Source organism: Melospiza melodia, chromosome 30 (assembly GCF_035770615.1).
Source record: "Melospiza melodia melodia isolate bMelMel2 chromosome 30, bMelMel2.pri, whole genome shotgun sequence".
Classification (NCBI taxonomy): domain Eukaryota; kingdom Metazoa; phylum Chordata; class Aves; order Passeriformes; family Passerellidae; genus Melospiza; species Melospiza melodia.
The window spans coordinates 1,247,376-1,258,452 of NC_086223.1; the positions used below are offsets into that span (position 1 = coordinate 1,247,376).

The following is an 11,077-nucleotide window of genomic DNA, read 5'->3' on the forward strand; positions in this document are numbered from 1 at the left end:
ACAGCCCCCCAACACACAGAGAGAAATCCTTCCACTAAGAGACAACTATTTTATTTAAGAAACGAAGAGAAGTCCCCTCCATGAGTCCCGGGGTAAGGGGGGCAGTGCCCAGAGCTGGGCAGGCCCTTGCAGTGGAAGGATGGGGCAGGGGGGCCACAATGGCCCCCCGGAGCAGCAGTGAGGTCTGTCCCCACACAGGGTGGTCTGACAGGGGATGGGGACATCCCCAGTGGGAGGAGAGGTCCAGAGGCAGGGAGGGGGTCCTGACGTGTCCCCGTGCCATGCAGAGCCAGCAAGGCGAGGCTGTGTGTGAGTGATGGTCAGCAGGGGCAGATCCCCAGGCAGAGCAGGGCTGGGGGGCCCAGGCAGGCAGAGAAGCCCCCGAGCTCTGGGGTTTGGTCCTTGCCACGGCCCCAGCTCCACCTCCTGCCAGGCCAAGTCTCCTGGGACACCCCATCCGTGCCAGAGTGTCCATGAATCCAGCAGCAGCATCTGTCCAGCCCCAAGGGATGGGTGTGGGGGGCTCCGTATCCCCCCAGTGTCACAGCAGCAGGCACAGATGTCCCTCAGAGTGGCTGGGACAGGGAGTGGGGCAGGCTGGGCCTGGCTCCGTGTGCGGGCAGCGGGAGGCAGAGCAGGAACGAAGGCACTTGGGCTCTGCACGGCCGAGTGCAGACCCCTGCTCCTGGGACACCTGGCTGGAGCAGGGCTGGCACTGTCCCCTGGGCACGGCCACGGCCAGCCCTGCCCCAGGCCTGCTCACAATCCCCGCAGCTGCTGCTCCTGGTTCAGCTTCTGGAAGAAGCTCTTGCCAAACTCATAGGTGCTGATCATGATGGCGCAGGCAGGTGCCACCTTGATGACGCGGGGCAGGAACCCTGCAAGGACAGCACTGTGAGCCCGGGGGTGACACCAGGGCACCCAGAACCCCAGCAGGGAACCAGGGCACAGCCTCACCTGCAAACAGCCCCCGGGTGCCAGACTCGGCGCGGATCCGCTGCATGAGCAGCCAGGTGGAGGAAGGCTTGGAAGGCCTGGAGGCAGTGACTGTGGGGAGAGGAGAGCAGGTGAGGCTTGGGGGGCACCCCTGGGCAGTGCTGGGTGCCCCCCTGGAGCCAGCCCCTCACCTGGGTGCACCTCACTGTCTCCCAGCTCGATCTGCCGATGCGTTTTGACCACGTCGAAGGGCAGCGTCAGCACCGCGGCCACCTGTGGGGTTGGCACTGCATGGCGAGCCGGGACCTGGCGTTCCTGCCCAGTGCCAGCTCTGCTGTCACCTCCCAGCCCCACTCCTCCCTCCCACAGGCACCAACCCCCCCAGGGGAGCCCCAGCATCCCAAACTCACCGTGCCAGAGATGGCCCCGGATGCGAAGCTGACCGTGAACGTGGACCCGTCCAGCCAGGGCTGCCTGCAGAGCCACGACCTCACCAGCTCGTAGTTAAACCAGTACAGAGCTGGGGGAGAGGAGACACCAGGGCTACCACTGGGCACCCCCCAGCAGCACAGGGCTGCCCTGGGCCCCCACGCCCCCCCAGCATACCCGAGAAGGGGACGTCCCGCAGCACGGTGGGTCCCCAGCCCCTCCAGAGGGACAGCCAGCCGTCCTGGGCCACTGCAGACTGGATGCACACGCGCAGCTCGCGGTAGCTGAGCTGCCGGGACTGCATCTTGGTGCGGATCAGCTCCAGGGGGCTGATGACTGTCACAGCACCCACTGCAACACAGGGGACACGGGGAGTGAGCTCTGTCCGCTCCGGCGGCCGTCCCAGAGCCACCGGCACCGTGCCAGGAGAGCCAGCACTGAATGTGGGCACTGAGCGGGCATGGGGGACCCCAGAGAGGAGGGGCACTCACGCCTGGCCAGGGCCCCAGCCAGCAGGGGGATGTAGTGGTTCCAGCTCCCCACCCGGGTGCGCAGGTAGTCCCGGAGCTGGTCGTAGGTGGTGAAGTAAATGACGGTGGCTGGCACGGCCATGACCCTGCGAGGAGGAGAAGGGCAGTGAGGGGCACATGGCCTCCCTGGGGGCTGGCAGGGAGCTTGGGAGCTGTATTCCTGGGCAGGTGGTAGCAGCCAGAATCCCCAAACTCACAGGGTGGGGGGCAGGCCGCTCCACAGAGATCTGATGCCCTCATTGCGTGTGATCTTCACAAAGGCATCCTGGGGAGAGAGCGGAGCACCAGGGGCAGCAGTTACAGGTGGGAGAAGGACAAACAACCCCCAGAAAACACCCTGAGACCCCTCTGGGGTGGGGAGGCCCTGGCCATGCCTGGAGCTCCTACCAGCGTGCCAGTGAAGTGCCCGGGGGCCTTGTACCAGGCGGTGCAGCTGCTGCCGTTCTGGCAGACGTACAGGTGGTCCATGAGCCCGTTGCAGTAGAGGAAACACTTCCCTGAGGAGGAAACAACAGCACTGCCATCACACAGGAGAGCCTTCCCCTCTGCCCCATGCATGCCCTGCACACCTGACCCCAAAGCTGCCACATCTTCCAGGAAGGAGCCAAACCCTCAGTGCCTGGGCCCAGTGTGGACCAGCCCGAGAGCAGGAGAGGAACAACCCTGCACAAGGGTCTGATCATGGCCAGAGCCAGGGCATGGGGACACCCAGCTCCATGGCAGGGGTGGGCACACAGCAGGACCCACTGCCAGCACCGGGAGAGGGTTTATGCCTCACTTGGTCTTGGCTCTGCTGCCTCGGCACAGTGGGGACGTCAGCATTGGCCCCTCCACTGTGCTCCCAAGCCAGGCACGAGGGACACCAGTCAGGAAAAATCCAAGGGGACTTTGATGTGGCAGCAGGACAGAGTGACAAGACCACACACAGCCAGGCCAGCTGCACGACACATCCCCATAGATGAGGCACAGCCAGCCCCAAAGCAGGGCTGCAGGGCAGCCTGGGCTGGGGACAGTGTCAGCCCCCACAGTGCAGGGATGGCCCCACAGCCAGAGGAGCCCAAGCCACCACCAGTGGAGAAGCAAACCAGGATGAAGGCTTGGGAAAGCAAAGCCACTGGCAGCAGGAGCCCCCGGCGTACTCACATGTGGCCGGCTGAGCGCCCCAGGGCACTGACTGCGCTGCCAACACTGAAACACACAATGGGACACACTGAGCAACCACAGGGGACACGCCACCACCCGGGGCTGGGCAGCAGGACAGCTCTGTGGGTGACTGCATGCCCCCACAGCCTCTTCCCAAGCAGTTCCTATTGTCACCAAACCAGTCCCTTGGGGCCAGGCCCAGCCCGGTGACCACACAGGAAGGGGCAGAGCCCAAGGGGAGCAGCATGGAGACTGGAACAAAGGGCAGCAGCTGCAGCAGGCTGAGCCTCTGGAGGGCTGGGGGCTGCCAGGCACGGGGCTGTGGAGGGGCAAGGACAGAGCCAAGCACCAGCCCAGCTCCCCCAGCAGGGCCCCCGGGCCCATGGTAGCCTGCCACCTCGCCATGGCCCCACGCTCCAGAGCAGAGACCCTGCCACCAGCTGTGCCAGCTGAGACACCCCTGCCAGGGGACTGGCTGCAGCCCCCCGCCCTGCCCCAAGCAGGGTTACCTTTGGAGAAGGGGGTCCTCTGGGCCTGCAGCCGGATCTTCACCACGTCCAGTGGCGTCACTGCAAAGACACCAAACACACCATCCCTCAGCCATGCCAGTCCCGTGCCAGCCCCCCACCCTGGCACCCACCTCACCACACCATGCTCACCGAAGAGGGAGGTGAGGATGGCCCCTGTCCCCGAGGCCAGCATCTGCTGCAGTGGCGTGATGCCCCCGCCGGGGCTCGGTGCCAGCTTCTCAGCCATGGCACTGTCCCCCTGCAATGCAGAACAGAGGATGCTCCAGCCTGGGGGGCTCCCTGTCCAGGGGTGAGGTCCCCTGGAGCCCCCCCAGCATCCCCAGCCCAGCAGAGTGTCCCACAGGTGTCCCACGCCCGCCGTGCTATCGCTGCAGCACACGGCACCGAGGGCCCCCCACAATCAGCGTGGCCTGGGGGGTGACAGGGACTGGCTCCCAGGGCCAGCCCAGCCCTGATAACGCCCCCTGGCCCCACACTGGCAGCAGGCCCAGCCTGGCTGCAGAGGTGGAGACAGCCCAGCCTTCCATGTCCTTGGGGAAGGAGGACTGTCCCCTCCCTGCGCTCGGAAAATTAAGGAAAGGAAGGAACAAAGTCCAAAGAGCAGCCATGCTGTGACGGTGACAGCCTCCCCAGCTCTGGCCGGGGTGGCAGCAGAGCCCAGGGCAGCCAGGGCAGGACACCAGCGAGGGGGAGATCCCCCTCGTGAGGTTGCAACAAGAATCCCAGGAAGGGTTCAGGCATCTGAAACCTCCTGCCTGATCCCGCTGGGCTTGGCAAGGCTGCAGCCTCCAGGGCTGGTGTGCTGCCCTCGGGAAGCAGGGGATATCACACCCTTCCCAGCCAGAAGGATGTGGAGGAATGACCCTCGGCACATTCAGCACCAGCTGCTCCCCCTCGCTGCGGCCTGGGGATCATTATGATGCTGGGACAGGGCCATAGCAGGAGAGCTTCCAGGCTCTGGGAACCCAGGGTTCTTTAAAGCCTGGGAACGCAGCAAAAAACCTTCACCATCTGACTCATCAATCCGCAAGGTCAGAGAAGTCATAAATCTCCCCTTTATGGGCTCAGGAATTGTTGGGTGACCAAGGCTGCAAGTTGGGACAGGTCTGCCCCTGAAGCCACACGTGTGCCAGCCCCCCCGGGAGCTGGGTCTGTCCTGGCACAGGCACCGGCCCTGCTGGGAGAGCTGGATCCATCCCAGCCCTGCCCATGTGCCAGCCCCACGGGGAGCTGGGCCTGTGCGAGCCCACGCCCTGCAGTGCCCCGGGATGTGGGCGCTCTTTGGGCACCCATCGCGCCCTGGCAGCGTGGCACGTGCCCCACTGACCCCAGAGCCGCGCCGCGGGCAGGGCGCTGCCTCCGGGTCCTTCCTCGCCGTGACCCAGCCCTGCTGCTCAGCCTGACGCAAGCCAGGGGAAATCTCCTGCTCCCAGCTCTGCCCCACCTGATAAACTCTCTCCTTGGGACGTGCCCCGGCACAGCCCCGCTGCTGGTGCTGGGCATTGGGGCACCTCCGGGGCTTCCTGTTGGTGTCCAAGCTCCCCTCTCAGCTGGGAGCTGCTCCCTTTTCTGTGCAGGGTAAAATACACCCCTTAAAGCCAGAGCCCTAAAATATACCCCTAAACCCAGAGCCCTAAAATATGCCCCCAAACCCAGAGCCCTAAAATATACCCCTAAACCCAGAGCCCTAAAGTATGCCCCCAAACCCAGAGCCCTATAATGTTCCATTAAATCCAGAGCCCTAAAATATACCCCCAAACCCATAGCCCTAAAATATACCCCTAAACCCAGAGCCATAAAATATGTCCCCAAACCCAGAGCCCTGCTCTGCCTGGCCTGTCAGTGGGGCTGCCTACGGCGCGGTGACAACAAGGGGGAAAACAAAATTAATGCAAACAATTCCCAGGGACGGGGCCTGCGGGGGAGCCCAAGGGGCTCCTGCCGGGCTGGAAGGGCCCAGCTGAGTCCAGCCCCGAGCCTGAGGGAAATCCTTGGCCTCGGGGGGTTGAAGCGGGGTGCCCACCTTGCAGCCCGGGGGGATCCCCTCCTGCTGGGGCACAGAGCGCTCTGCCAGGAGCAGGGACAGCGCTGCTGTGTCCCCGAGCAGCCTGGCCTGGGGCAGGGACAGTTCCTCTGTGTCCCCGAGCAGGGACAGTTCTGCTGTGTCCCCGAGCAGGGACAGTTCCTCTGTGTCCCCGAGCAGCCCCGGCCCCCCATCCTGGGGCCGAGCCCCCGCGCGGTTTCTCCCCCTGCCTGCAGCCTGCGGCCCCCTGAGGGGTTCGAGCCCCCCAACCCAGGGCTGTGCCCCCTCCCCTGGCCCTACACCTCCCTCTCCAGGATCTGCAGGCCCGGGGTGCGCCCCCTCCCCGTGAGGGGAGCCCGGGGGTCCCTGCGGCCGCCTCCACGCCCCTCCGCGGCCGCACGAGCCCCGACACCGGGGGAAACTGAGGCAGCGGCCGCGCGCGCCGGACCACGAGCGGGGATGACGTGGGGGGGAACCGGGGGTGTCGGGGGAAGTGCCGGGGGTTCCGCCCCACCTGCTCATTCCAGCCAGGCTTGGCGCGTCCCTCCGGGACCGGGAGGCGGCTCCGCGCCGGCGGCGCCTTTAAGGAGCCCCATGGGCGCCCCTCGCCCTCCGCCGCGCTTCCGCCCGCCCCGCGCATGCGCATGCGCGATGAGCCCCGCGCACCACCGCGCCCCCTGCCGGCCCGGGGGGGCCGCGGCAGCCAGGAACGGCTGGGACAGGGAAACAGCTGGAATGGGGAAACAGCTGGAACGGGGAAACAGCTGGGATAGAGACACACCTAGAACACAGAAACAGCTGGGACAGGGAAACAGCTGGAACGGGGAAACAGCTGGAATGGGGAAACTGCTGGGACAGGAAAACAGCTGGGACCGGGAAACAGCTGGAATGGGGAAACAGCTGGGACAGGGAAACAGCTGGGACCGGGAAACAGCTGGAATGGGGAAACTGCTGGGACAGGGAAACAGCTGGGACAGGGAAACAGCTGGAACGGGGAAACAGCTGGGATAGAGACACACCTAGAACACAGAAACAGCTGGGATAGGGAAACAGCTGGAATAGAGACACCTGGGATACAGAAACAGAAACAGCTGGAATAGAGACTAGCCTGGGATACAGAAACAGAAACAGCTGGAATAGGGAAACAGCTGGAATAGAGACACACCTGGGATACAGACACAGAAACAGCTGAGACACGGAAACAGCTGGAATAGAGAAACAACTGGGATACAGGAACAGCTGGGACACAAAAACACCTGGAATACAGACACACCTGAAATAGAGAAACACCTGGAACACAGATACAGCTGGCATACGCAAACACCTGGAACACAGAAACAGCTGGAATACTGACAGAGATGGAATACAGAAGAACTTGGGATTCAGACACAGCTGGAATACAGACATAGAAACAGCTGGAATAGAGAAACACCTGGAATAGAGAAACTCCTGGAATACAGACACACCTGGGACACAAACACCTGGAACACGGACACGCGGTACACACCTGGTACACACCTGACACACGCCTTGTGTGTGCCTTGCACACGCACCCTGCTGAAGCCCTGGGCTCTCACCCTCCCCATCCTGAGCCCACCGGGGTTGCACGCTTGCCGTGCCAGGGCCAGCATCAGGCTGGGACACGGGCACGGTGCCGTGCCAGGCCCAGTGCCACTGTGCTGCCCGCGGAGGAACAAAGCCTCTCAGTTCCCAGAGCACTGTGAGCATCACCCAGCATCTCCCCGTCCTGTGCCACGCTCCCTGCAGCTCTGCCCGGCCCTCTGAGCAGGGGGTGAGTGCCCTGCTGCTGCCACCCGGGCCTGTGGGAGCTGGCATTAATGCTGGGGGTCTGGAACCCCATCTCTGCTTGCTGCAGGCCCTCACGTGGAGTCCTTCCCTGTGTTGGAAGCACTGTGTTTCCTGTGGAGAACACCAAATCCTTCTGGCTGAGGTGGTGATCTCCCTGAGGGGCTCTTATTTGTGCTTGTAGTTAAATTTGGGTATTTTCTTGGGAGGAGTTTCTTCACTGAAAGGGTGATTAGGCGTTGGCAGGGGCTGCCCAGGAGGGTGGTGGAGTCTCCATCCCTGGGGGTGTCCAGGGAATGGCTCAACATGGCCTGGTCGATGAGGTTGATGGGTCGCAGGTTGGACTGGATCATCTTGGAGGTCTTTCCCAACCTCAGTGGTGCTGGGAGGGTGGGAGGGAGCCTGGTGCCGTCAGCCCCTCGCTGTAATCTGGGCTGATGACAGCAGATGGCTCCCGAAGCCCCTCGGAACCCCGCCCGGACCCCCCCCCCCCCCCCCCCCCCCCGGCAGCACAGCTGGGCTGCCCAGCTGGAATGAAAGAGATAACAGCTCCAGGGCTGCAGGCCAGAGCTCCTGGTGACTCGTTCGTGTGGCAACATCACTGCAGGAGCTGCTGTGGGGCTGTGTGATGCAATCCCTGCCTCGGAGCCGGCTGAACTCCTGCCCTGACAAACTCTGATAAACCCTGAGCTGGTGCCCACGGCCTCTCTGCTGCCCGGGCAGTGCCATCCTGTGGGAAGGACGGAGCTCCCAAGGACAGGTGACGTGCAGGTGCCACAGCAGCTCTGCCTGTTGAACGGGAGCAGCTCAGGGCTCAGTTTGAAGTCTCAGGGTGTTGGAATTTCACCCGTTTCACCCAGAGATGTGCCCCGTCCCTTTGCAGAGCTGGCAGAGCTCTGCTGGGCTGCTCTCCTCCAGGAATGAAGGCCCTCCTGGCTCCTGGCATCTCTGAGAGCTGTCAGCGGAGGGGGAAGCCAGTGCTGGGAACTGCCCTCCCATGGCACCAGGTCCAAGGGAACGTTGGCTTCAAGAGATGTGAGCCCAGGAGCCCGATAATTCCCACAAGGTCCCGTAAGTGAACACATCCTGTGCCTCCCTGATGAGTCAGCTCTGCCTCTTGGAGACGAGGGCTTTAAACGGTCTGAGAGCCTCTTGCAGCTGGCGATTTAGAAATGGAATAATGATTAATTAAAGATATGTCTGTCCTTAGGGGTGCTGGGTCTTGTGTCTTCTGGTTTAGGCGTTGGGCTTGGTGTGGCTTCCGCACAGCTGAAAGGAGACAGGAATAAAGTTTATAAAGTTTTCTCAGATGGGGTGGGGTCAAGAAGGACCAGCGAAAGATGGTTTAAGCGCCTTGACCTCGATTTTTTTTTTTTTTTGGGTCTCTTCATTTGCTAAAGAGGTCAGGGTGAAAGGGTGAGTTTGTTTACCCCGAGCTCAGCCCTGCTGAGGACCTGGCTGGCTCTCTGTGCTGAGTCACGGCCCGCTGGCCGCCTGCGCTGCCCAAGGGAACCCTTCTGTCCCCAATTCACATCCTCGCCGTCCCTGCAGCCCTTGGCAGGCTGGGCAGGGTGAACCATGCTCCCGTTACTGTGGAAAAATGAACTGTTCAGCCACCGTCTGTGAAAAACGCCGTACGCTTGTTTGCAAAATCTTTAAAAGTTTAATAGCAATAAAATGGTTAAAAAAAAAATAGTAACACAGAGGAATAACAATTTGGACAAATTGAATTAGGACAATATGAGACAATAAAAACAAAGAGTTACGGACGTCTTTGTACCTTTTTGTGGGCACCACGAGCCCGAAGAAGGACCCACGTTGACAGGGGATTAACCCTTAAAAGCAACAGCCTGTTGCATATTTATACATGATGCATAAATTCCATTCAAATACAGGATCATCAACTTCTTCCTCCGAATCCTAACAGGACCTTCAAGGCGGGATGAAGTTCGTTTCTTCTGATGAGAAGGCAATAAATTCCCTTTCTCCGAAAGATTCAGGTGTCCCGTTGCTGCTACCTCGCTGCAAGCCCTTTCTTTTAAACAAAGCATCTTACATAGCGCCGTTTCTATTTCAACAATTTTTATCACCTAAACTCATATTTAAGAGAATTAATGCGGCATCACTTTCTAACACTACTCATACAACATCCACTTTAATATTTGCCAAAAGCCAATCGTAAAACACACGCGTTTTTCACGCCGTCCAGGCCGAGAGCCGCGCCTGGTTTGCGGGGAAGGAGCCGGCTGAGCTCTGCTCCCGATTGCCGGGCAGGTTTGCGTGAGCCCTGCTGGCTCTGTCCTGCCGTGACACCGCAGGCACGGCCCGCAGGCGCCGCTTGTGTAACGCTGCTCGCGGCTCTTACGAAACCCAGCCGGCGTCCTGGGCCAGAGCGCTGCCCTGTGTGCCCCTCGCCGGGCAGGGTCACACCTGCTCTGCCAGCTCTGGAACCATCCAGCCCCTCTGGCCGCATCCAAAATCCCGCTCTGAAAGCAGTCAGCCCAGTCCCTCAATTTAAGTGAACTTTAACGCCCAGGTTGCAGAAGGAGCTGGGTAGTGCTTTAATGGAATTAAGCCAGTGCAGAATTGGAGTATTTGCCTCAGCCGGGATCATTATGGTTTTGCAGAAGCCAGGCTTAAGCTGAATTAAGTGACTCAAATGAAGCAGCTTGTGGCCAGAGGAGGCCCTAGGGACATCAGACTTGTATAACCCAGAACATAACCCAGAATTTCTAATGCAGGAGAGACCTGCAGCGTGATGTTCTGCCTTCTGTGGCACCTGCCAGGGAAAACCTTGGTCGTTATGAAACAGGGGACAAATCTCACCTGGGAGGTAAATAAGCCTGGTCTTAGGGATGAAGATACAGGTAGACCCCCATGGTTTGCTCCCTAAAGGACTCCTTTATAATTTTGTGTTAAAATAGTTTCCTGGGAGGAAAATAAGCCTGGTCTTAGGGATGAAGATACTGGTATGGAAGATAAAGACCCCCATGTTTTGCTCCCTAAAGGATTCCTTTAAAGTTTTGTGTTAAAATGGTATACACCTAGCAGCATGGGCCAGAAGTGTGGAGGAAAGAGGAGCCTGGCCTCAGAAAAGTAGGAAAAATTCCCAGATACGTTTTCCAACAAACAAAAGCCCCTGTGAACACGAAGAAGGTGCAGAAGAGCTCAGTGCAGTAATTAAACTCTGCATCAGCTGTCAGCCTGCTCCACATACAGGTAAGAGATGTGCCCTTAGAGAGTTTCTCTGCAGTTCCCTTCAGCTGGGGCAGGATCTGCTGATCGCCACGAGCTCTTCCCACCCAGGGCTGCATTTTGGGACTTGGGCTGCTCCAGCAGTTCTGGAAACATCTCAGCATTGCTGCAGCAATTGGTGCATTTCACTCTTGGCTATCCTTAGCCAACAGATCTAAATGGCCTGGATGTGGCTGTCCCTGGCTCTGGCTAACCATGCCTCACTGCCCAGCCCAGGATTTCTTGGATCCAGACAGGATTTGTGCTGGGAACCCAGGCAGACGTAAGTGGGAATGGAGGTAACTTCAGGAAGACAGAGCTGCTGTCCCACATTGGGCTCGAGCTGCTTGCACTGCAAATCATCTTGTTTTCAGTTGTCTCACAAGGACGGATCCCCTTGTAGCACTGTAGTGTTTGTTTTGCAACTCCCAAAGCTGTGATAGATT

At 60.3% G+C, this 11,077-nt stretch overlaps 1 protein-coding gene across 2 annotated transcripts; it reads right to left on the reverse strand.

Moving 5' to 3' along the window:
• Positions 1-35: 35 nt before the first annotated feature.
• Positions 36-6,210, reverse strand: SLC25A39 (solute carrier family 25 member 39). 2 transcript variants are annotated; one of them, XM_063179035.1, is made up of 12 exons: positions 6,106-6,210; positions 3,698-3,806; positions 3,548-3,607; positions 3,039-3,083; positions 2,283-2,392; positions 2,093-2,160; positions 1,857-1,981; positions 1,543-1,716; positions 1,347-1,456; positions 1,128-1,209; positions 958-1,047; positions 36-878 (listed from the first exon to the last, which is right to left on the reverse strand). In XM_063179035.1, the coding sequence occupies exons 2-12, from the start codon at positions 3,792-3,794 to the stop codon at positions 760-762; spliced, it is 1,080 nt and encodes a 359-aa protein (XP_063035105.1). In that variant the 5' UTR covers positions 3,795-3,806; positions 6,106-6,210; the 3' UTR covers positions 36-759. The 2 variants fall into 2 exon arrangements, with proteins under 2 accessions (XP_063035105.1, XP_063035106.1); XM_063179036.1 differs by lacking the exon at positions 3,039-3,083.
• Positions 6,211-11,077: the final 4,867 nt, after the last annotated feature.